The following is a 26,862-nucleotide window of genomic DNA, read 5'->3' on the forward strand; positions in this document are numbered from 1 at the left end:
TCCAACATCTGTGCAATAACATTCTATAGAAGCGGAGGGATTACAAAGTGTTTACAAATCACAGATCTGTAGGTTGACCCACAGACCACTACGTCTACAAACTATGAGAGAAATGTAGTGTTTTGTGCCGGCTAAAGTGCTTTAACAGGAAATCCACAAATAAACACAAAATGCAGTATCACCCTCACCCTATTATTTTACACATAAGGGGAACTGAAGAAGCCATCATTTAACTGAGCTCATGACATAATTCACTGTCTCATCGCACACGATTTTCTCTTCTTCCTGTAGATCCTAATGTTACAAAAAGCCGTGTTCCCACCTTTGCTTTAGTTGTTAAAAACATAATCGATTTCTTCAGGTGAAAGTCACTGCTGTCCCCAAGAGTATCATCAAATACAGAAAGCATTATTGGGGTGAGACAGAGACTAAAATCACAGAAATCCCCAGGTGGTTTAGGCACCTAGGGATAATCTTCAACAGGATCTGTTCTTCCCCACAGTGTCCCCCTCGTAGCTGTGCCCCTTCTGGGAAAGTGGATTTGGGCATTGTTTAAAACACTGTGCCCAGCACTAGGAATCTCCTGTATCAGATGTCATTGGTAAAGGTGCTAGAAGACATCCATGAGTACTGGAAACACAAACTAATACTTCATCAAGGAACCCTTAAAAACAATGGATGGTGTTAGTTTGCTGGGCCGGTAACAATCATAACATGCCTCTGAGCTCAGGAGCTTGTTAGGAAGAGACTTCTGGAGATGAGGCTCAGCAAGTCCAGTATCTGGAGGCAGGTCAAACTGCAGCCTCTGTGAAGCCCTGCTGGGCTGGTGCCAAGACTGAAGATCTGTGAGAGACTCACTTGATATCAGCTTGAGCAGGAGGCATGAAGTCAAGCCAAAGGCCCTCCTGAGGTCTCTTGCTGAACTTTTCTTTTGCTGAGCCCCAGGCTCCTTTAAGATCCTTACAGGCAATTAAGGTTTATCATTGGTGTAAATAACAACAGAACACTCAGATACGAGACTATTGTTCAGACTAAGGAAAACCAGCTATGGCTAATTACCACCATCCACGAACTTGACCATGCTATGCAAAAGCTGGTGAAAAACATAAACTGTGAAGTAAAATGTGAGGATTTCCTTACCTTTTGGTTGCTGTGATTCATCTTCACTGTCTGAACTGTCATTGCTTACAAGGTGCTTTAGCCTAATATTTTCTGTTGAAAGAAATATAAAATGACTTTAAACCGCTAGGGTTTAATTACCAGAACAGCTAAGAATTTCAAAACAATTTGAGTTTTTGTAATAGGAGATACAGCTGAAGAGATGTGATCTGCTGTGGACATCGATATGTTGCGAATCTGATGGGAATATATTGGCTTTAGCCTGCACTTTTTGAAAAGCTCCTGCACTAAGCAGATTAGCCAAAGGGCTGGGGAAACAAAATGTAATCCTAAAGTGGTACCTACCACTCACCTCCGTACCACGGATCTGACAGATTTCCTTCACCTTGATTAAAATGCAGACGTATAGCTTCTGTCCTCTCAATAACTCCTAATGAACTAGGAAGACAATCTCAATTTCTGTTAATTACCAGCTAATTTTTAAAGAGAGGCACACTTAACCTCATTCATACCTATATGAATGGGTACCCTTAAAAATAGGGGGGGAAAAACCAAAGCCAAGATAGTTATGAAATTTCACTGGAGTGTGTGTGAAAAATAAAGGCCAGTGCAGTTACGCAGGTAGAAAAGACAATGGTTTTCATCTCATAACATTCAGTGAGAGAAATAAAAACAGAAACGAGCGAAGTTCTCTGGCAAAAATCTGCATTTTGTTAGGGTTAACAGCTTTGTTTCCAAAACAACCCCGAAGTCGTGGTTCACTGTTCGTTACTATCTCAGGGCATTATTTCGGAGACAAAACAAGTACTGAAAAAGCAACACATTCCGCTCCTCAGGTAAGGTCTATAGCGGAGACGAATTCACGTGCAAATGGATTATAGGCTGACAACATTATTTTCACTAATTACGGAGGGAAGCTTTTCTTGAAATACAATAGATTTGCAATGTTTTATGAACAGCCTCATAAGCTTATCACCTACAGAGACTAGAGACAGAGGCTGAAGTCCAGTGGTGCAGCTGTATCCACGAGAAGACTTTTGAAAACTAAAACCCTTTATTTCCTAAAATAACGTATGCTAGGAATCATCTCTAATTGAAATTTGAAGCCAGTTAAAATAAACTGAAAGACGGTTGTTCCCTAATGAACTTGAACATATTAACAACTGATTATTTTTTTCCATAAAAAAATGAAAATAAAATAACATCTGCTTTTTCTCACAGAAGATGTAGACGTTGGTCTCTGGTGACGTACCCCTGCTTCAGGTTGTAATTTCCAACAAACGCTGTAATTTCTACCAAATGCAGTTATCAAAACAATGGCAATTTCCACTTTGTGCTTTTTTGTGCATTATGCCCACTTAGACTGACTTACAACACTGTAAAAATCCCCACAGACACTTAAGAACTTAGTCATCATGAATTTTTCCTTAAATACTTTTTAATACTCAGTGGGTCCTCAATCACTACTCAAATATCATCAATGGACAAACACACACCAAAGACAAACATGTACAAATTCTTGAGAGATTACACAGCAGGTAGGTCAAAATAAAAATTAATGAGCAAAAAAGGAAGCTAAGAAAAACAAGAAATGCAATTTTTGGACATCAAATCATTTCTTTAAAGCAACCCCCATGCAAAATTTATTATTTACTGCTTCTAGCTATGATTTATACATGCTCTGGCTCTTGTGATGTCCACTGGCATTTTGACATTCCCTTTGGGGGCACCAAGGTTTCACTGGGACATCCTCAGCTCTGCTTAATAGATTGGGGTTCAAGTCACACTAGTATCTTCCCATCTTATCGGGCTTCAAAGCACATTTTTTAAACTATACGTGAAATAAGCCACGGATGCGAGAAAACATTCTGTCTCTCAACATCTTAAAAAGTGGTAACACAGGCTTTGCCACTGTCAAATTTATTGACAAAGATTCTCCATCAGTAGGTGTTAACACTCCTGAGGTGTATCAGAATTATGAAGCTGGAGGCACAGGTCTCCTTTTCCTCCATAAATAAGTACATTATCAGAGAGGCTGAATACCAGCTCTTAGGAGACAGAGACAGCTAAGGGGCTTGGGGTTTTATTGTTTTGGTTTTTTTTTTAAGTCAACTCAATCTGCATTTTCTCTCCACGTTCTTCAGAAAAATGTGGCTGTCTAGTACAATTTATTTATTGGTTATATATTTCCCTGTAATGCTGTCCTCCGAATAGTAAAAAAAGCGCAAAAAGCTGCATTCTCAAATAAAATACAATAAGTCTATCCAAGTCTATCCAAACTAAGCTACCATTTCTCCATTAGGAGTGAAAGTGAAATCATTAAATTAGTAAGCAAAGGCTGAGATCCTGACAGGGGAGTTGTGGTTAGAATGCAACAATCTAACAACCCAGAGATGATAAAATTTGCTTTTACCTTATTAACCCCTTAAATAATACAGTCCAGTGTCAAGAGACTACACAAGTAGCTATTAAGTATTTGTCGGCTTCTGATCTCCAAAAACTAGCGAAACAACATAAAAGAGGGAGCTGGATTCTTTTAACTTCATGAAAATAGGTGGATATATGCACGTGACTTTCAGTACCTCTGATACTGATCAGAAATAAAAAGGAAAGAAAATTCCTAACCCTCTTTCCCCGACCCCATCAGCATCTAGCAACGTCAGCAATTAAAGTTACTTGAATTCCACATTCTTAAAATGCCCACCAGCAGAGTGCCGCCCTCCCACACATCAGGAGTGCACTGATCAGCCTAGTAATTATTTTCGTAGTAGAAGAATTATTTACTATTACCTAATTCTTCTTCCATGGTGGGACCTTTATTTTGAGAATTGGAGACGCCAAGCACTCTGTTAAATAATATAGAAAATGCGCTGCCCCAGACACCTGAAAGGGAAAAAGTAAATAATGAATGGAGGCCGGTAGAAGAAAAAAAACCACGCCATATATTGCACTATTTAAGCAGCTGCTTGCTTTCTGAGCACACCTCTGATTTTGGAACATGCTAAATAATAAGCTCAGATGTATGTATCAGAAACAAAAAAATCAGGAAATGCCAATCCACATCTCTGAAATCTTTCAAATGGCTGTTTCCCAACAAGTTGAGAACTCTTACTTCTTGTCTCACACTTTGTTTGTTTGCATTTAAAAGCTCTTGTCCATGAACTACTGAAATTAGTTTTACTTTAGAGTCTCTTTCCATCACATACTCACCCATCAAGAAATGCAAGGGATTTTCATTATACTTCTTCACCACTGTCCCCATAAAAAATTTGCTTCCAAACAAATCAGGAGACATAAAAGTGCCATACTTGGCCATGCCAATCTCATACGGACTGAATTCCACCCAGTCTGCAAAATAAGAAACAAAATTGCGCTTAATTAGCGACCTCGACCTGAATAGAAACAGGATGAATATACAGAAACGAATGAAAATTCTGTGCAAGTAAATAAATTTGAGTTAAATGGAAAGTTAACTAACTGCCAGGAATCTCTCTGGTTGTGCAGAAGTCAAAACTTTGATTTCAAATGAAGGATGGTCTAATGCTGCAGCAGAGAAGCTATTCTCATTCTCTCTTATCACAGCAAACTTTGGGGAAAAAATATCAGGTTGTAAAAACAGAAGTACAAAAGTAGCGATCATGGCTGAGAAAAACAAGATGCCAGCTGGTTTTCAGCTCACGCTTCACTACGGTTCCCTGTCGCATGAAATGCAACGTGGGTCAAGGCTCCAAGTTTCTTTTCTTTCCCTGTGATCCTACCAAAAACCCGCAGGGCAGTGACAAAGGTGGCAGAAAAAATCTTTACTATCACGCAAGTTGTGAAAGATTCTAGGAGACGCACCTGGATTCCACAAAAACCTACGGTTTCCAGTGAAATCCAACATGAAAAGGCAAAGCTGAGAGGCAGCTGAGAAACGTATTAATACTAAATGATGCAAAACATATTTTTAAAAGTAGATGCCATTTGATTGAATAGAGAGCTCAATAAAAATATGGAATAAAATGTTCAAATGCATTTTCTGATCTTAACAGAAAATTTCAAAAGGGATTTACATTCTATGCTGTATGCCTTTTTTGAAAATGGATTTTAGCTGATTTTGAAGTATTTTCTTTGATACCAGTGGAGTTGCTTACACCAGAGAATTCATTTCAAAAAGGGAACAACAAACAACAAAAAATACCCTATATTTTTAGTATTTCATCCATTCGTCTATTTTACCTTCCAAATTTTTAGTAGTGATTGATTTGACTGATGCTGTGAAGAAATCAGAAATAATTCGGGAATAGAAAGGCAAAAGGAACAGCCTTGAAAATTCCCCACGCCCCACAGGATTGCCATATGCTCCTGAAGATATTGAGTGTTTCTGGTGAAAAGTTAAGTGTAAGACGAACGACTCATCCTGAAAAGGAAAGATTTCATCACGACCGCTGATAGTTCTGTTTCATGGGGCAATGTTTATCTGTGCTAAGTCAAATACAACAGCCTATTTTCCAAATAAACCACCCACAACCTTTACATTTATTGGAGCAGAAGGAAATTCCTTTGAAGATCCAATCGAGGAATTTAATGCTATTTCCCTTTACATACATAAACAGGAATGGGCAGATATGTATTTCAGAACCGTGTTGACAGCAAAACTAAATTTAGAATTAGAATTAATTTAATCTGTGATATTCCACATCCATTTTTGTATTTGCACTGAAGAAGAACATTTCTCAAATTGCATATCCTGCTTAGGGAAAGAAGATTTCTACCTTAAAATTAAAGGGCTTCAGCATTAGCTTCTGCCATTCCAGAAGCTCCTTGAGACAGTGGTCATTTAAATGAGTAGGACTCAAAAGACAAGAACTCTATACCAAGAGAAACACTTCGTGTTTATATCCCAGTAAACTGGGTTAGTTCCTTGGCTTTGGCTTGATCCAAAACGTACTAAAGTCAAACCTCTCAGTTGCATTCACTGCATTTCAGACGTATCCTGTAATTATGCTTGGTTAAAATGATTACTGCACTTTTGGGTACGGCTGGTGCCACCTGGGTGAGAAATGCCAGCGGTAGGAAAACATGCAGAGCCTGGGGCACGAAACCTAGGAGCAGCTGCATGAAATCTTGCACCATCGCTCCCAGAAGGAATTTTATCTTAGATAATTACTGCATTTCAACTTGAAACAACACGAAAGATCTCACATACATCTATAATCCAACAAATAAGAAAGCATAAATATTTCTGTTCAAAACTTACTGTATACTTCACATCAAAAATAGCTGTTCAGCTCCAAAAAGATTAAAAAAAAGCTTACAACAGAAACAATCAAGATCTAGCATCCTATGTAATGATATAGATGGTAGCCTCAAAAAAACAAACCCAAGATCCACTGGCAGAGGCAATACCTTTTTCAGACCAACGGGTAAAGCTAGAGAGACTAGATCAGCCTTCAGGTGCTTCGGGTCTTGCTTAGAGAAGGCCGTTATTAACTAAAGACATTGTTTTTAAAACGGTAAATAAGTAATCCAAATGAAATTTCTCAGACAACAAAAGCTCATCAAAAAACAAAACACTTTTATTTGCAAAGAAAAAGGTTTCCGTTCCCTAAGGAGGAAAGTAGACAATTCTCCCATGAAAAATTTAACCTACAATACACCCTCATTTTCCATTACAAACAAAGTTTAATCTTTTTAGGATATGTGGATACATCTGCCTGATGAACCCTGGGGAAGTCTTAAGATATAACCAGATAGGCAGACAGATAGATTGATTGATCAATACATAGATACATAGATATCCTTTTCTTTACACAGCATCTAGCACAATTGGACCCACTCTGAACTAAGGCTACTAGATGGGATTAAAATCTCTGAAATAAATAAAAGCAAAAGCCCTTGTGGGTTACCAACAGTACTTTACACTGTGCAAGAAATAACAAGAGGTAGTAAATTTGTTTGCTCAATTCTAATTTCACTCTTCTTCGAAAGAGGAATAATCCTGTACGACGCTTCCCTTTCCCTGTTCGACACACTACTGGTAAGCAGCTTTCTGCTGTTCATGAAACACTAGCTTTCTTTCTGTCTTGACTCCTGCAATGTACTTAGCTACTTCAGGCATAAGAAATATTCTTTTCAATTGATACCAAATCACTATTTTGTAACACATAGAGAACAAAACTTGGCTGCCACTTAGTATTTTACAGAAACCTAAAGAGGCTTTTACGGTGTTAAAACTTAATTTCAGGTTAAAAAAAAAAAATCAATGGTTACAAAATGGTCTAAGAATAAGTCTCCAAAGCCAAGAATGACAAAGAAATAAAAGGCTTTTGAACTAAAATAGTCTGTATTTCTAAGGACAGGAAAAGACGCATCCGAAAAGCCAAGAAAAGGCTCGGCTCCATGGTATGCCCTGAGGAATTCGTCCCATTCTCCTGTAATCTGGGTGCAAATACTGCACCAATCGGATAAGTATCCACCTACCTAATTATGTGATCACTTATTAGTGAGTAATTTCTTGTTATCAGACTCTACTGTCTGTTTCCCAGAAGCTGCTGAACACAAACGCGTCCATTTCCCAATCAGCTTTTAAAACCCAGCAGAACAGACCTTATGATGAGCCTGTTTGGTAAATTCTTCAACATCACAACTTCCTATTCTTTTTTTAAATTAAAATCTCCCTGTACTCAGTTCGTAACAACACAAATTTTGTTAAGACCCGAAGAACATTTCGTATCATGGCAAATTCTTTCCTAACCCTTGCCATAAGACTAATAATTTAAATAATACATGTACCAAGGCAGGGTAAAATTATTCTCAGAAGTATTAAAAAAATAGGCTTTTTTTGTCAGCCACGTGTTTTATCTTCTTTCCACAAGCGACTCAATACAGAGATTGACAACATACCTGCAAACATAAGCTCTGAGACATCTGGTTTGACATGAAGACATGTAAAGAGTGGGAGAGCACACTGCGCATTATTGATTTTCTCTTTCATGTTGCTCAAAGTGCTGTCCATTCTCTGCATGAAAAGAAAGACGTTATGTCCAAACAGATCCTATGAAGGCCTGCTGGTATTCGAGAGGCTACTCATTCCCTGAAGTCCTCAAAGAGAAGGAAAATGAACCAACTCTGTTATTTCCAAGAAAAACAGAACAAAGATGACTTTGTAAAAGGAATTAATCTGCCTGAATGCCTTTTAACTGCACTGCTCAGGAAGGAAGGAGTGGGAGAAGACATGACGGGAAGATGAAATAAGCATGTGTTGTAGAATCCAAAACAACTGGCCAAAAAGAAAAGAGTATTGCTGGACAAAGCAAGTTCTTTCCGCCTGCTTCTGTAAAAGACGAAAACGAGGAAAAACCTCTTAGGCAGAATCACCACTAACGATCATGCAATGTTTTTCAATTTCAGTGTTTTTCAATGCTGTTTATGATGTTTGATGAATTGAAACAATGCTGTTTCAATTCATTTTCTGTGAATAACCAAGAGCCTTATTTCCAGTTTTCACCGATTGTGTCAGGTTCAGATTTAAGCTAAACATCTGCATGTGTTTAACTCCTTAGTAAAGAGGGACTTGTAACCAGCATCACAGGATCATTAATATCCCTTCACTGTCAGAAACTTACCCTGTATATCACAGCTACCAAAAGCTGTGTTGACTGTTTTTCAGTATTTTGAGTGTTTAAAACCTAATGGCAACGTATGTCCGTGAAAGATGGCAGTGTATAAAACACATCTGCACATCTATTAACACATTTCAATCTTATGATAAGATCTAATCCAAATTCTGCTCACCTGACTCATTTGAAGTCTGTGTGCCTGATTCAGTCCATTCGGATTTGTCAATAATAAAATACAACAATATGAAGCCCTGCTGTTGTCTCATTTCTCAGAAAAACAACCAATAATAGAAAGAGATGTGGATCTCGCATGTTGAAATCAGTATTTGGTTAAGTAAATGCTGCTTTTCTTATAGCGAAACGTGCATGCAGAGGTTACAGCATTTCAGATTTTTTTTGTTCAAACTGCTTGAGCAGTAATTTTGACAGATGATACAGGATGCTAAGAGCTTGCTGCAAGTACCCAGTGGTTGAGTTTATTTCCATTGCATATGAACGCATTATGCTTTCCTAGCTCTTAAAGAAATGAGCACCATTCAGAAACACGTCCCAGAGCAAGGAAAGCATTTTACAAGTTTCTTATCCAGTATCTGCACAGCTATAATCTTAAATATTCCTATTGCTAAACATGACTTGTTAAATGTTACCAAGGTCATCTCAAAAAACCCTAGTAACAGTGGTTATTACGCAATAGTTTCACAACTCTAATAATCATAAAAAAATGAACTCACATTATGGATAAGTGTTTCACCTATTAGCATTCCAAAGATATCTGTGAAGGTGACAGGCTGTCCTGAGCTTTTCTTATTCCACAGCGCTTCGATGTAGCGTTTGACTTTCTGAGGAGTGAGCAGCAAGAGTGGGTTGTGACTCACAGAGTTCATCAATTCTTCATTGATCTCCTTTGGTCCTTTTTCTGGAAAATCTGGGTGCGAATACAAAGTTGACATGTACCTGCAATAGAAAACAGGCTCTGTAAGTATCAAAGCCGTGTTCGATGTCAGCTGCCTGAAACACACAATAAGCTCATAAATCATTTGATACGATTACTGATTAAATCGGATTAATCTACTCACCGTTTATACAGTAAATTGTCATTTCTTTTTTCTCAAGGTACAGAAAGCTAAGCAGTTTGTTCTAAGTGTAAGCATACAATCTAACACTCAATATATATTTCCATAATGCGTATGATGTAGAAGATTAAAGTGTTGCTCATTTATCTGTTCAAGGGACAATGAACAGAATCACCATAAGCTGAAAATACAGCTTCTCGAGTTGTCGCAGCGTACATAAGTGTGGCAGACAGGAGGCCCTGTAAGCATATACATGCAGTTCTTTCGCTCTCTGTCACTCTCCATTTCATTATCACTATTCAAAAATTCCTAAAATATATTAGTATATAGCATGCTTTCCAGGATCTAGATGTTTTCATAGGAAGATGAAGCACAATAAGTGCAACCTGTGCAGAGATCTAATTGACTCCGAGGATTCAGAAGAGGCCTATCAGGCAAATCTTGATTTTGTCACCAAGTAACTCTGGAAACGGAAGTTTTGTTTACTCAAAACAGAGTTCAGACGCGCATGCAGACAACTGTGGTTTGCACTTGGCTGGCTTAAGTAGTGCTATGGGTGAAGACGCAAGATAGGCCGTCGTAATCTACTGGCCGCTCATTTCACTGTTATTTATTCAATTAGCTGGCTCAGGTATACATACCACGCTGCAGGCATAATTCTGCACATACACACTGTTTGAGCCTGGCCCTGAGATCACTGCCCAGCAATTTACTTGACAGCATGGTGAACTCTGTCACACGCATGATGTAAGAACTTGATTCATTAGTCCTTGCGCAGCCTCTAAAGCTTAGCGTGCACGTCAGGCCGCGGGTGGAACACACACAGCAGCAAGCTCCCACGTGAGCAGAGAAGGGAAAATGCAGGATGAAGAATTCAGTACAAGGTTGAAGCAAGACAACAGAAACAATCCGGGAGGTAAATGCATTGCTCCGAGGTTAGGCATGCATCTGAGTGAACAAGTGAAAACCTGCCTCTCCCTCCAGAGAAGGAATTCTCCACCCTTCAGAAAAAGAAAAAAGAAAGCAGCATTATTCTCAAGTAATAGACTGCATGGAAAAAAAAAAAAAAGAAAAGGAAGGGAGTGCCAAAGTGTCAACTTAGTTATTCATCAAGCAAGGAACGTCTGAATAGGTGACACCACCAAGACAGCAAAAGCAAATTTGTTTAAATACAAATCTTTCCAACATACGTTTCTGATAGAATCAGTTCAGATAATCTTGCTATTTTAATACAGATTGTATAGGTTTACACTACATCAACTATGTATTCACACCTGGGGTTTCCAAAAAAGGGCCTTGTGGCCAGCTGACTGACACCTTTTCAGAATGTGGGCTACATTTTTTTCACACTGCATTGCACTATTCAATTGCTCTTCATCCAGACAGATGATATCTTCCACTTTTCGCAAATTTGATAAAAGTACATCCAGGTCTCTCAATAGAGAGTGATAAATCTGCCCCCCCAACCTCTAGTGACAAAACCCGTATGTTCCAGGGATGAGAACCTTTCATAGTTCAATCTGAAAAAGAAACTTACTCTAGTTCATAGACACTTCCGGCATTTCAAAACCTTCTGGCATTCTGAAAGCTTTCTATCCAGGCTGGGAGAGGGGAAGAAGCTTCACGCAAGTGAAAAATAATTGAAAAAAAAAAACCCACATGGAACAGAATGGATCATTATCTATTCCAAAAGAGTTAACAACTTTGGTATTAGAGTATTTCCTTAGAATGTGCAGAACCAAAATTCATCTGCTTCCTTAGAGCTAAACCAGGGAATAAAACTCATCCCAGGCAGATTCCATGCTGATTTATATTTAGCTATTCCAAAAAAGTCTTTTTCCCTTACTCTCAAAGAAGTGAGACATTAATATAAACTTGTAATTTAGATTGGAAGGAACCTCGAGGTCTCTATTCCCACCTCCTGCTCAATGCAGAGCCAACTTAAAAGTCAGATCAGGTTGCTCAGGTCTTTGTTCAGTCAAGTTCTACTTTCGCACAAAGCATGTACTGAGTCAGATAGAGAGGATGGCACCTTATCCAACAGCACCCCACCTTGTACCAGAAATAGTGTGGGCAGCAGGACTAGGTAAATGATTGTGCCCCTGTACTGGGCACTAGTGAGGCCCCACCTCAGGTGTTGTGTCTGGTTTTGGGACCCTCACCATAAAAAAAAAGACATTGAGGTGCTGTAGTGGGCCCAGAGAAGGGCAACGGAGCTGGTGAGGGGTCTGGAGCATGAGTCTGGTGAGGAGCGGCTGAGGGAGCTGGGGGTGTTCAGCCTGGAGAAAAGGAGGCTGAGGGGAGACCTTCTCGCTCTCTACAGCTCCCTGAAAGGAGCGGGTAGCCAGGGGAGGTCGGGCTCTTCTCCCAAGGGAACAGGTGATGGGACAAGAGGAAACGGCCTCAAGTTGTGCCAGGGGAAGTTTAAATTGGATATTAGGAAAAATTTCTTCACTAAAAGGGTTGTCAAGCATTGGAATGGGCTGCCCAGGGAAGTGGTGGAGTCACCATCCCTGGAGGTATTTCAAAGCCAGGCAGACGTGGTGCTGAGGGACATGGGTTAGTGGTGGACTTGGCAGTGCTGGGTTTATGGTTGGACTCGATCTTAAAGGTCTTTTCCAACCTAAATGATTCTATGATTCTACCCAGTCCAATCAAATAAAGATGCAGCAATACACTCCACTGCTTGGCCACTCACACTGCAAAACAATTTTCCTAATAGCTCATCAAATTTGTCTTGCTGTTACTTACGGCCATTAACCCTTGTCCTTCCTCTGTGTGTCTCCAAAAAGAACGCTTTCTTTGCAGCTACCCATTAGGCAGCTGAAGATAACAGTAAGATCTCTCACCACCACCACCTTTGCCTACTCCTCAAGGCTAAATGAATGGAACTGCCTCACTGTCTCATCTGCTCCAGTCCCCTGCTTGCTGCGGAAGTACTCTGATGGAATTAATCCACTTTGTCAACACCTTTCTCATACTAGGTGGCCCTAAACTGGATTCAGATGCAGCTCCAGTATTCAAACTGGTACACAAATAAATTCTGGTTATGATAAAATCGTATTTTGTGACATTTGGGATACTCCCTTGAAAAGTTAAAAAGTTTCTTAAGATGTAACATCCTCTACTGCAACCTGATCCATTGACCATTAAACCCAAGTTTTAAAGTTAGACCACAAAAAGTCTGCAATTTTTCACTTAATGAAAAAAATGCAGTGTTAAGGAGTCCAAACAGTTAGGAAATTTTGACTGAATTTGTCAGATGTCTTTGATGAAAATTACACAGCTTTTAAATATGTTGCAGCATTTCATTTAAGACACATCAAAACAAATAGTTTCAACATTTGCAATAAGTGTAATTTGGGACAATTTTTACAAAAGCCAAGACAACAAAAGGCTGCAGGTTCATAGCACTGGTCAGGGAGAAGAGAAAACTCTCATTCAGAAGAGTGGTTGAGGCAGACATAATACTGGGCTTCAAAGCATTCTGCTGCCTCCGGAGCCCTGAGCTCGTAACACCCAGAAAGTGCCTTTCACACAGTGACATCAGGCTGATTTTCTCCTGGTGACGTTTCTGTTAATGGGCTGAAGAATTCATTGAGTCAGACAGGACAACATCATAACTAACCTGATGAGGGCTTTCTAATTGAGACATCTGGGAAGATCTTTCCTCCCATCTGATCTGACTAACAAATTATTTTAAGAAGCGATGTAATTTTCAGAGAAGTTGTGGAACCCTGGAAGTGTTCAAGGCCAGGTTGGACAGGGCTTTGAGCAACCTGGTCTGGTGGGAGGAACTATATGATCTTTAAGGTCCTTTCCAACTCAAACCATTCTGTGATTCTAAATTAAAGAGTGGCAATCCATAGCAGGAAGCCCTGCAGCATGGCAGTCAGTGTATTCTTTCCTACAAGCTGAAACACATCTGCTCAAATTGGCTTATGCTAAGAAAGGATCAGTGAACAGGTCCTAGACATCCCCAGCAAACCCACTGAGACGGGGACTACTGAGTCTAAAACGGAGCAAAAGATATTGCCGTGATTTTGAGAATCTCTGAAAAGTGTCCCAAGAGTATACAATCCATTTTGGGTTGAATGAGTCATCACCTTCAAATCGCAAGGATTTTTTGGGTTTTTTTCCATTTCATCAGAAAAATAAAGCAACATAAAAAATACTTTGGATTTATACCAACAGCTTGAATTCTTCATTTTTTGGTTATCAAGATGAAAGAACCTGTTACAGTCTCTGAGTATGTACAGCATCAGCTGTTAATACAGAAACATGAGTGCAGGTGTGTAACACCTCTTTCCATCCATGCCTGCTATGAAAGTTCCTGGGCAGGTCACCTGGAGATTGAGCTGGTCTCACCCTTCCAGGCATTGGGAAACACCTCCACCAGCAGAGTTGCTCCACTGACCTGCTTTGCTGCAAGGCTGCTGGCTCTGTGTGTCTTTTCTCTACTAATAGTGTAACGCATAAAGTTTGCTGTAAATTATAACGTTAGAAATAAGTCAACGCTCAAGAAAATTCTTGAAAAACTGAAGAAAAACAAAAGAAAAACAAAGGAAAAACCCCTTACCACGTGGATCCTGAGAGACCAGCAATGTAAGTTGCACAGTCTAAAATTCCTGATTCGTAAAGTGCTTTCATGACGCCAGCAAACCCCACCATGGCACGAAATCCACCTCCTGAACCCAGTATCGCTATCACTGGCACCTGCATAGATAAGAAGAACAGCATATCATCACATTAATTCTGATAAAGACTTGAAAGTACTAAATAAACTTTATTCATCAACCACTGGACAAACACGCCAGCCTTGTGTAATTAATAGGTCACCATCCAGAGATCCTCAGAGCAGAGAAGAAACCAATGCTTTTCTAAACCCGTGCACAAAAGTTTAACAAACCAAAAAGCAGGTATTCTGCAGTCTCTTAGTGGTACATGTGTAAGAGAATGACAAAATACTTTAATAAAGCACTTTGAGATACAACTTTCAAACACTGTGTATAGAGTGGGGCAGTAGCATAATCCCACCCATGAAGTTACCTGTCCCTCTTAGGTTCTCTGGGTCCAAGTGTGATGTACAATATTGGTATGTCATTTACTCGGTCCCTTCTGCTTCCTAAAGATCTGGATGGCAGAAGCCCTTTTGGACTGCAGCACGGGAGGAGAGCACTGCCCATCACAAGTGAGGGAAGCCAGGAACCAGCCAGCAGCATGAGAGGTTCTGTCTGCCAAGGTGGAAATTTCCAGAGAGGGGCAGGGCAGGCTTCCTTCCAGCTCCCTATTATCTTGTACCTAGGGACCATTAGCAACCAGGAGGTGCAAACAGATGCCGTGTAAGAAAGCACCTGGCACACAGGGCTATAAAGGGAAGTTAAATGTGCCTAGCTGCCGCGTGGGCAAGAAGGAAGGTATGGCTGAGGCGATACAAAGGCAGGAAGAAAGCACGAGCTCCCAGCAGAGGGGGAGCTGGAAGCTTGCTCCTTCTAGCAGTGAGAGAAGTCTCCCTTTCCAGTTGCAGCTCTTTACCGCGCTTCAGAGCCAGAAGGAAGGAACAGAGAAGGAACAGAGAGAGAAGGAACAAATGCTCTCAGGAAGGATTTTTGTACCAGACATCATAGGTTACCAGATAAGAAAGTGACAAGTGACAGCAGCTGATGACTCCCTCTTCTATGGGGCACAGGCCAACCTGCCAGCCAGAGTGATTGTTTAGGGAGGTCTGCTGCTTGCCCAGACTCCAGATCCATGATGGCATGGAGAAATGGCGGAGTCTCACCTGGCCTTCCAGATGGTACTCCTCACTACTCATCCACAGGGGCAACAGTGACAGAAGCAGAGGAAACCCTGAGGAGATGAGAGGTGCTTTGCCCCCTCTTGGAGCAAGAATGAAGGGCACAGGCACCTGGGGCTGTTGCCTGTTGACTTGATATTTCCAGTCTGGAAGAAGAATGGCTCAAGCAGATGCTATCACGCTGCTCAGGAGGTGTCACTAGTGAGAACCTTGGCTTTTTGAACATGAAGCCTTGCTTGCTTGTGAAGATAGTCCATAGAAAAACAAAGAACCCACCTGACCAACAGAGCGAGGGGCACCTTCATGAGCAGAATTGCTAATTTAATGAGAAAGACTTTAGACTAACTTCAATGAGAGGGGACCTAAGTGAGCAAAGGCTGCAAATGTTGCAAATGCAGGAGGAATGCATGGTACAAAAGGTAATGGCTGGTTTTCCTGATCCTTCAGGTTGAGTAGTAAAATACATATATATAGTGAAAGTCAAATACTATCATTATGACCCTCCTTAGCTTCCTGTCTACTGAAATAACGTATAGAATTTCAAGGTCAGTTCCCTCGCACAGATTTGTGGCACAGCTTCAGACATTAAAATACAACCAGTAAGTCTGCAGATTGGGTGAATAAACCAGGTCAGGTCTCAGCATTAGTGAGTTGTATCAGAGCCACAATGCCCTGATACTTAGAATTCTAATTGCCTGGTATCTGAAGAATTAGAATTTATTTGAAGAAGTCTCCACTTGTAGCAAGATTTCTAAATAAAAATATACTCAGAATTTTATAATGTCGGTCCTTCTTCCCCATAATCCAAAATAGAGATGATATTAAATTTAGTTATTAAATAAACTATTTAGTTACAAGACCACAGAAATTTTTAAAGCAATCCAAACACCAGCTTTAATCCAAACTGTATCTTTGTGATAAAGCCAAGAGCAGCGTAAGTTACTAATCAGAAACAGAAGAGAGACAAATAATATTTTGGCTAGGGCTTTAAAAACACATTTTATAATAAAAACATCTGATGTTACATAGCATGTCAACAGTCTCAAATTTACAACTACCTTGCAAAAATGACAGGAGAGGTAAAGAGACTTTATATGTGTATCTGCACACCTACTCAGCTCCAAGAGACAGCAAAGCGAGCAAAAGCAGACCCAGTTACAGGTGACACTATACTGAAATGTATCTGCAGGGCGTTTATTTTATATTTCTTTGCTTCTTACTTCCCAGCCTTCCCAGCCCTGACTTCAAAGCTGTTTCCTTCCACTGCATAGTTTCCCCAAGTATCTAGAAAGAACACAAGATAAAAATAAATAAATAAGAACAAACAGAAGTAAAAATTTACTTGCTACCCATCAAGTGTTTTAGCCTAAGCACAGGTCCCATCTGGCTCCCAGTTTCCAAAACCTGGAAGAATTTTCCACTGTTCAGTGGTGATAAGGTAACAACCTCTCGGTTGTTACTGAGTGTAAAAAGAATGACAGGGTTGTGCAGAAAGCCCCTATCTGATCAAACTGGTCATCAGTCAAAAATTTCACTGAAACACAATTTAAGGTGCCAATAGATGGGATTAATTATAAGAAAAGGAGCCACATAACTACCGAGCTCAGTTGCTTTCTGCAGACTCCACGGTCCAAGCCGCGAAACTGCTCTGGGGACTGAGAACGCACCACCACAGGGACATGGCCATGCACAATGACCAAGTCAGTCCAGACGTTTCTCGAGGCTTCCATTCCACAAAAAATTCTAATTCTTGATGCTGTAAGACTATTTGATTATCTTCTTCCTAAGTGTTAAGCTTTAGTAATAGAAACCACAGGTATTTACTGGCATCAGCATTCGTCATGCACCTCCAGAGATAGCTATCTATCAAAAAATGACAAAACAAAGGTAAAGATTTAGCACATGCCTATTGTGTTACGCCAACACCCCAATAACGGAGCAGTTGCTTTGAAGAGAAGAGCCGTATTACTAATCACAAATTTAATAATGTACATTAGGCTTTGAAAGCTCTTTACAAACACTACCTAATTAACCTACACAGGCAAATCCCAACAGGATGAAGACAGTGGTTTGCAGGTGCAAGCCTGGAAAAAGTATGCAAGAATGCTTCCAAAGCACCACTATTCAACAAATCTATTCATCGGTGAAGTGGCATGAGCACAAGGGAAAATCTGAGTTTTCTTCAGGACACACAGAAATCCATAAGGACACTCAACAAAGAATGTCAAGAAGAGTCACTACCATCCTGACTGCAAACGCTGCCTCTATCCTTAATCCACAGGGATTCTGGGACTCACAGATTCCTGCTCTCGGGGAGGGTGGGTACACCAAGAGGTAGGTGGATGTATAGTATATCTTCATTTCCACTCAATACTAAAGCCAAATACGAAGAGCTGCAATCACTACTTTATTGCCAGAAATGAAATTCCACTAAGGAGCTCTGGAGCAGAGGGCAGCAGCTTAAGTAAGCTTCCCACAGCAAATAAAGCTTTTAAATGGTGAAAAAAATAAGAGAAGCATCTACTGCACACTTCCATTCATTTATTTCAGCCAATCGAACAGAAGTTGACTTGTAGACATAAGTCAGATGATGGAGGTTAAGAGCCCTTTCCTGCTTTGCAGAGGAAGGTAAAGCACACTTACAAGTAGGTAGGTTTGTTTAAGCAGTTTTTTTAGCTGCAATTCATTTTCCAAAACACTTAAGGGTAAGACATGATAAAATTTGAAGTTAACATACACCCATCACCTCACAAGTTGCCCTCTGGGATATACAGGGCAGAGGCAGGGGGGAGTAGCTGCAGACAGAGTACAAAGGGAAAAGAACCAAGAAGCCACCTCAGGACTGAGAACGAATGGAGAAAAGATAGGATATCAAGGCAGGCACACTCCTCTGTGTACTGACGCACGCCACTCTCTGAGGCACTCTGAACCCCAACTCCTTCATACGCAACCAGTAAAACTGGGGCAGAGGTACTAAAGCCATTCCAGCGGCTTAGTAAACTTAGACCAAAAGGGTAAGTGACTCACAAGAAAGTGATGCGGTGAGTCAACAGCAAAAATGTGAATTGAATTCTGTAGTTTTGCTCTGAACAACCAAAAGGCCGTGCCAGCATAGCTTCCTTTTTCCTATGGCTGGTCTGCACGGCACAACGCTGGGGGACCCAAGCTAGTTTTGAACAAACCAGTTTAGGTATCGTCCAAACAAACTCCACTCAACAGGACTGAACAACGCTGGTGAAGCCTTTAGTCAATACATCTGTACTGTTTCTAGGACCCATGGATGGTGTGGAGCAGCTCAGCATCACACAGTTCCACTTCGATCAACGGGCACCTCATCTCAACAAGCACTAATTGCTTCATCTCCAAGCCAGGCACAAAAACGAAAAGGATTTGGGAAATAAGATATGTTTAAGAAAAAACAGGGTCAAAGTTAGGTTGATGGTTAGACTAGATGATCCGAAAGGTCCCTTCCAACCTAAGCAATTCTATGATTCTATGAAAACCGAGCTCTGAAAAAGGCAATTCAATCATATTTTCCAGTAATCTGGCAAAAAAAGCAAAAACATATTAAATCTTGGTTTGGGAATGAGTGGTGCAGATGGTTTTAATCAAATGCCCTAGAAACACGGTGCACAAAATCTGGACAAGAATACCTCTGTTGGGAAAAAAAATTGCCAGGAGCTACACAGGGGATTATCAAAAAAATTGTTCTGCAAATCTCGTTTTAGAGAACTATATGCTTTCTTTAATTGACTATGGTACTTTTAGAAACTTGTTTAAAGCAACAAAAATTATAAAAATAACCTGAGCAATAACACAGATATGAGAAATCTCATCCTCTGCGTTTTCAGAATGTGCCTCAAGATTAAGTAAGGAAATCTGGAAGTAGTCACTTCCCCATGCAGGGATGTGCAATTATTTCACAGGTATTAAAGTCTCTCAGCATCCCTGCAAGGCACATGTGCTGTTATTCGCAGCTGAAGAAACTTAGGTGAACTTTGAGAAAGTGACTTGTTTAAGATTAAACAATGACTCATAGGCAGCTAAGAATACTCATTATGTCTCCCAACTTCTGATGCCACGTTAAGGCTACAAACATCCTATAAATCCTCCTGCTCCTGCTATCTTCCATCTGTAGCAATAAAAGTCGAAATAACAGGCTAGAAGGACAAAACTAGATTTTAATTTGAACAAAAAGGGGTTTTTTTCATGGCTAGAAGCAGCTAAAAATTTTGACAAGTCAGCTTAGAAATACACACTTGGCACACAAAAAAGGGGAGGATCACATTACCTCAGTCCTTACTAGGGTTGATAAGCCCACAATTAGAGATTACCGTCTGGTCTTGGAAGATGCAGTTTAACTGATAAAATTTCAGTATTTGAGACAGCGAGGGATAGCAAAGGAAGATGACGACAAAAAGAATATGAAATCTTAGCCAGCGTTTACAATAAATCATGCACACATACCACCTGCATAGAACTGACACTTCAGGCGCTGAGTATCACTCCAGTTCTAACTGGATCTTGGCAGAATATCCGCATCCTTTCTGGGAAAGACTTTGTTCTGCTGCAGAAGATCAGACCAATGCCACATTCACAAGTATCGACTCTCATAAGGTTCGCATGTATTAAGATTAAACTAATTGAACAGGAAATTAAAGAACCTTGAAATTGTTCCTTCACAATATGCACAATTTGTATCACTACAAATAAAATACGTACGACACTTGTCAAATTCCTTCCTCTTCCTCAAAAAGCTGCACAAGCACGTTTTACGATACAAGAGAGAGTTCTAAAGTTTACAACAGTAACACGCTTACCACCTGCTCAAAACTTCATAGAAATTTAGAAGGAATTCTCAGTTTCTGGAAAAGACTGTCACTTTCTGCTTCTACTAAAAACGCACAAAAGGAATCATTATCAATAAATTAACTGACCCAAACTAATTCATTGCCTCTTGCCTCTATTCATTGTTTGACAGTCCCCACATACATGACAATCTTCCTGTCACAGTTCTAGGAGCAGAACAGGATAGGGAACAAGCAAGGAAGAAAGAGGAGGATGGAAAAGCTACAAAACAAAACAAGTGGAGCTGTACCAAGCGTATCCTTAATTAACTCCAAGTAATGCAGTGTTTTATGAAATCACTGAAAAGGTCAATACGGTTCAGCAGCCTTCCTCACTTTGATGGGACCCAACCCACCATCGCTCCATCCGGATCTGTTGGCTTAACATTCCGCTGGCTCGGCACAGAGCACCAGCGAGTCAATGAAAGCTGCCGTTTCTCACATTCTCTAAGAAATAAGCTTCCCAATCCTAATCCTATAAAATAGGCTAAAGGAAAAGAAGAAAGGAAAGAAAGAAAATAATTTCTAAGCTGACTCTAACATTAAACCAGCTCGTTTCCTGCCTAATCTTTGAGACATGAAGGCCAAGGCCATTCTCAGCTCAGAACCAACACCTGCACAAAGCACAGAACTCAGAATCAGAGCAAAATGAAAAGAGCAGGGATTTATCTCCTTTGCCCAGTTTTAACCTAGGCACACCCTCCTAAGGATTAAAACAATAAAGAACCAGGTAAAAGTTACAGCAGTTTGTTTAAGGTGCAAATGAAAAGCTGTGATTTCTATACCACAATGGGATTCACACAGTATCGTCCCTTTGCACATAATGGGTTTATCTTATTTAAGCACAGCTTCATTTTGGCACAGATTTTGTCTCCTTAAACTTTAGAAATCTAGAGCACAAGAAAAATTATTCTCCAGCCTAAATATAGCATACGCGTAGAGGAAAAAGCATTTTTTTTTTTTTGCTTCTGCCATCTGCCTTTACATGGAACCCTTCTACCTCATACATCTGATTCATTCCTTTGAGAGACAAAGGCAGGACTCCAAAGGTGATACTAATCTTGATGTGAACTCTCCAAACTTACATCACGGGAAGTGGTCAAGTTCTTGCTGTTTTCCTCTCCCAGAAATGATTTCATACTGTGCATGATATTATCTTTTCGCTGTTGCCGAAATTTCTTCTCCTCATCACACAGAGCCATGCTGAACCGGAGATCGGTTGAAGAGCTATATTGCAAAACAGACAAAAGCCATAATTCAAAACAGAATTAAAAGTATCACCCAGGGAAATGAATGGAAATAAGAGTAAATTTCTCATTAACTTACAAAGGATGAAATAAAATAAAATAAAATGACAATTAGTCATGCGACACAGTTGCATCAGCTGATTTCATGGAGTGATGGACGCAAAGAACAACGGCACGCTGCATCTTTTAAGACGTGCATTTGATGTAAAAACCTGATTTGGTTTTCACTAGTGAAAACCAAACAAAATATGCAGCTTCTAGTGGTGTATTATGTGGTCTTAAAAAAAAAATAAATAAATTAAAATAGAGTGAGTTCACCACTCACATACAGTAAAAATTTACAGTCTAGAAATTTGAATTCTCTGCTTATCCATTGAACAAAGAACTGCAATGAATCATTTTCACCCATTCCTACCACCATATACTCTTCTTAAGTCAGAGGTTCATGTTAAGGGAGGAAAGGGTAACTTTATTTCTGTATCCATTCAGTCTCACAATCAAAAACCGTATAGATCTCATCACAAATTGTACTGGCTGGCCACAGAAGAAAAAGCTTTTCTCTCTAGCTTTTCCCTCCACATTGTGTGCTCAAAACTGTACATAGGGCTGCAGAACGACCTCAATGCCTTAAATAAAAGCTACAGCTTCAGCTTCCCTTTCTCATTTCAGGTATCAAGGCAGGATGAAGAATTTGGCCTAGATCACTCCCTGAGCCTGGATGTCGTTCCCAGGGTTTGAGCCTTGCACCTCCCAGCAGTACTGCCTCGAGCCGGCAGCAGCGAGGAGCAGCACCCAGATTCATTCTGCTACCTGCCACACTATATTCCCAATTTACAAGGATGAGCTAAAAATGTTTGTGGATACTTCGACATGTTGGTTCCAAGGCAGCATTTTCAAGAGTCCTTATGAAAAGCATACAATAGTGAAATGGATCTATTTAGGCACAGATACTAATTCTTCAGATTTTTTTAAAAACTATTATGTAATAAAATAATGTGATTCAGAAAAAGGGGGAAAAAAGACTGCGTAGAAGCAACATTCCATGAAAAAATATATATATAGGATGCCATGAACAACAGGTCCATGCAGAATCCAAAATCTACATGTCCAGAGAGCAGAACTGGATCAGATCCTCCAGTTTAACGTATTTCAGTGCCTGCTGCCTAAGAGCAGCAAGGCAGAACCAAGCATCTCCTCTTCATGTGGTGCCAGCAATAGGGAATACTTCTAATGTACAAGCCCCGGAACCTTTAGGGGAGGTCTCAAGGACCACCCACACACGCGAGCCTACTAGGACAAAACGGTGAGCAGAAATTATCCCTGGGGGATGTTTGTCAGTCTCCAGAGTCATTATGAGAGAGTTCTAAATTTACAGTTACAGTGCTCAGCACTGCTATTGATAGTTACAGGAAAAAAAAAAAGACTCTTTAAATGCCTTGTTCTCAGTAATTCATTTTCAGACTTAAAAGAGATTTTTCTGATTATGCCTCAAGGTGATTTTTGGTCTTTCACCTAGATAGGCTAAGAAAGAGGGAGAAAGAAATCTAGAAGAAAAAAAAAAAAAAGGAAAAGAAAACCCGGTAGGCATATACTTCGCTTTACACATGGTGAAATCCTGGCCCTACTTCACCTTTGACTTCAGCATGGTATTACCATTCAAATACACCCCAGGGACAGCTTTGTAATAAGTATCCGTATATGCTGAAAGTTAACGTGAGATGGAGGTACCACCAGAGAAGGTAAAATAATGACAACAGCTGAACCCGACGGCTATGAGTTTATTAGAGGAAAAAGCCCTTGAAAAGGAAAGCACTTAAGATAAACCAGGATGAGAAATTCATTTATGATGGCCTCGTTCCTGCAAACATTTGGAAAGTGAACACCTATTAGCACAAGTAATGGTGTTTAAGTCAATGCTAGAATTATAATGTGAAAATAATCCTCAATTTTAAAGTCTCATGGCTTTACAGTACTTGGTATTTCTATCTCAAAACAAGGATTTTTTGCACTCCACTTGACATCTTTTTAAGAAAATGCTAACAAACAGAGTAAAATAAAAAATACCTTGCTGCTAATACGTTTTCCACCTTTTTTTTTTTTTAAAATATGAGATACTTACCATACTTCAAGAGACAACTCCAAAGTCATTTCTGTGACCTAAAGAAGGAATATTTAAATATGGTTACACCACTTACGGAGGGGAAAAAAACCACAAACACACCTGGGACATTAACTATTACTGCCACAATTTTTCTTTAAATTACTATTTCTAAAAAGGAGGACATCTCTGAAATACACGAATGAGTTTCTTTTCTACAGAACTTTTTTAATAAAAGCCCACAATGCAATTCCAAAATACACCCCTAGCACTGAACACACAGGAAACCGCTGCTAGGTCCTGACTTTCATTCATCTGATTCATTCATCAGATCCCACTGTCTTGGCTTTCTTCCACCAACAATCCCTTTTTGACAGTGTTATTCATCTTTGGCCTGAAGGGATCCAATTGTTTTCACACATTTATGGTCCTTTGTTTCTCCTGCCAGCCACAGTCTATCTGCTATTTGCTTCCCAGTTCACCGGGTAAACATCGTACTCAACTGGTACCTGAAACGAAGTCTTGTAAGGGAAGGACTGCTCTGTGTTCCACATGAGCCACCCCAAGGGTCTTTCCAGAGTTAAATACGCTCAAATTATCAAACAGGAAGAGTGATTGCTTACAAGTTTCTCAAAGAGTCAAGTAAACTAATTAATGTCCCCATGTAGTGGTTTCACTTGCAGACCCCATGGAACTACCTGACCCATCAGCTATGGCTTGGTCACCTCAGCCTTTCAGAGAATATTCATGGGGTAGCATGCAGGCAAAAAGTTAAAAAGTGATGCTTAAAGCACCAACTGGGTGTTAGGCAAAATCCAAGAGTACCAAGTTGCTAGAATTAAGACAGAATGGACAGCCAATGGTATGAGGTTCAACAAGGCCAAGTGCCGGGTCCTGCACTTGGGTCACACCAACCCCATGAACGCTCCAGGGTGGGGGCGGAGTGGCTGGAGAGCTACCTGGTGGAAAAGGACCTGGGGTTGTTGGTCGACAGCCGGCTGAATACGACCCAGCAGTGTGCCCAGGGGGCCAAGAAGGCCAATACCATTCTGGCATATTAACAGTGTATTAAGCGTATTAACAGGGTTGTGAGAGAAAGAAAAGGCAAAGAAATAACAGGGTAGTAATTAGATTATTCCAGCACCTGACATATTATTAATTTAGAAAGCACTTCAGAAACCACGCAGTGATCCAATGGTTGAAAAAAAAAAAAAGTATTAAATAAATGCTTGAAGTGAAATGTTCCAATAGGGAATTAGCATGACATTTTCTATACCTTACACAGATTGCCACAGAAATCTCAGGAATACTCATTGTGTACAAATTGTCTACACTGGGCTCAACCTGACTTGCTGTTCCCTTACCATCTGCTTATAAGTTTCAGATTTTTTTTTCCCCTATGTTCTCTACCGAGCTTTGCTGAGTGCTGAGGAGACATTAAAGCGTATCTGTAACTTGGTATGGCCTTATATTATTGGCACGAGCTTTGTAAACTGCGTTTTCAAAATGTATTCATCAGGTCTTTCTCACTACCTCACCTCGTGCCTGGCAAAATCAGGTATCTGCAGTCAGCCCACGCTGTGGAAGCCCAAGAGCTACTGAAGCACTTAGTGAAATAAATATGCAGAAAATTTAAAAAAATGCAGTAACTTAAAAAAAAAGACCATCTCAAAATTCCAACTGCCATAAGCCTACGCCTGATTAAATGCTAAATATTACATATGAAACAGTCTGATTTCCAATGAATAGGCCTTAACCAGTTACGTGCTATAACCACACTTTTAAAGTTACACCACATGGAAAAGAGCAGAGCAGTCACAAATCAAGACTTCTCATCATATAATAAACCATATCCCAAAACAGAACTGCAGACAGCATTTATACCTATGGTATATGCATACGATAAATATAAAGATAACCAGATGTGATGGATATAACTACAAGTACTGAATTATGTTCAGAATGGCTTGTGATATGTTACTCTAGTATTTAATACGTGCAGAATGAGCTCAGTTACACACAGATTTAACAACAATTTCCAGGAGTTACCGTGCAGGCAGACAATCCCTGTTAAACTAACTCCATCTGGTCTGTATACACGTTTAAAGAGAATAACCCAATTACTGCATTATTGCATGTTAACTAGAGCTGTGTTCCAACAAGCCGGTCATTGAAAGTGAAACATATAATAATAAAAGAATTCCTGTTAGCTTTTCAGAAGCCACAGGCATCAGTATCAGAGGTAACACACTGACCAGCAAACTCTGCACAACCTCTCACGCTAACAAAGACCATTAAAGTTAATTGAATCAAGTAGTGCAGAAACTGGTTTAACAAGAGGAAGTTTGAAACTAGATTTTTAAAGAGGATTCTCTCAGAAGGGACAGTAAGGCATTCGGTAGCACTGTTTTTCTTAATTCTCCTCTCAGCAGGACTGCAAGAAGATAAATACAGTGCTTTTAGGCCAGAACTCTGTGTTTAACCACGGGCAACAGTGAATACTTAGAAAACGAACTTCAGAGCAGGGTATGCAGAGACCAGTCCCCACCTGAGATACCGCGTCCCCTGCCCCCAGATATTCAGCTCTTCCCTGACTGAAAGGCTGCCACCCTTACTCCCTCCGTGATATATTCTAACCCCTTTTTGAATGCAAAACTTAGCTCTATATTAAGAAAACACATCCATACATAGTCCTGAGGTGGTCCTGAGGGATCAGAAATAGTCTGGGATTTCCTTTCATCCAGGAACATCTACTTCTGAGGAGCATTAAGAGCAGGCCAAATGTTTTTCTTATGCTTCAACAAAAGCCCAGGTGGGCAAGAAGGCCACCAGCAACCTGGCCTGTATCAGGAACAGTGTGGCCAGCAGGACTGGGGCAGTGACCATTCCCCTGTACTCCGCACTGGTGAGGCCCCACCTCAAGTGCTCTATCCAGTTTTGGGCCTCTCCCCACAAAAAAGACATTGAGATATTTAAAAGTCGGGCAGACATAGTGCTTAGAGATATGGCTCAGTGATGGTTTTTGTCAGAGTGAGGTTGATGGACTCGATGATCTGAAAGGTCCCTTGCCGCCTAGGCAA

At 40.2% G+C, this 26,862-nt stretch overlaps 1 protein-coding gene across 1 annotated transcript in view; it reads right to left on the reverse strand.

Moving 5' to 3' along the window:
* Window positions 1–26,862, reverse strand: part of PLA2G4A (phospholipase A2 group IVA) — an 85,479-nt gene that overhangs the window by 13,656 nt on the left and 44,961 nt on the right. The window contains exons 7-14 of the mRNA XM_074597824.1: window positions 23,804–23,841; window positions 21,523–21,664; window positions 14,373–14,509; window positions 9,452–9,674; window positions 8,005–8,119; window positions 4,330–4,467; window positions 3,910–4,002; window positions 1,141–1,212 (exon numbers count right to left, since the gene is read on the reverse strand). Coding sequence (XP_074453925.1) covers window positions 1,141–1,212; window positions 3,910–4,002; window positions 4,330–4,467; window positions 8,005–8,119; window positions 9,452–9,674; window positions 14,373–14,509; window positions 21,523–21,664; window positions 23,804–23,841 — 958 coding nt within the window. The remainder of the gene's footprint in view (window positions 1–1,140; window positions 1,213–3,909; window positions 4,003–4,329; window positions 4,468–8,004; window positions 8,120–9,451; window positions 9,675–14,372; window positions 14,510–21,522; window positions 21,665–23,803; window positions 23,842–26,862) is intronic.

The sequence above is a fragment of the Larus michahellis genome, chromosome 8, assembly GCF_964199755.1.
Source record: "Larus michahellis chromosome 8, bLarMic1.1, whole genome shotgun sequence".
In the NCBI taxonomy this organism is placed as follows: Eukaryota; Metazoa; Chordata; class Aves; order Charadriiformes; family Laridae; genus Larus; species Larus michahellis.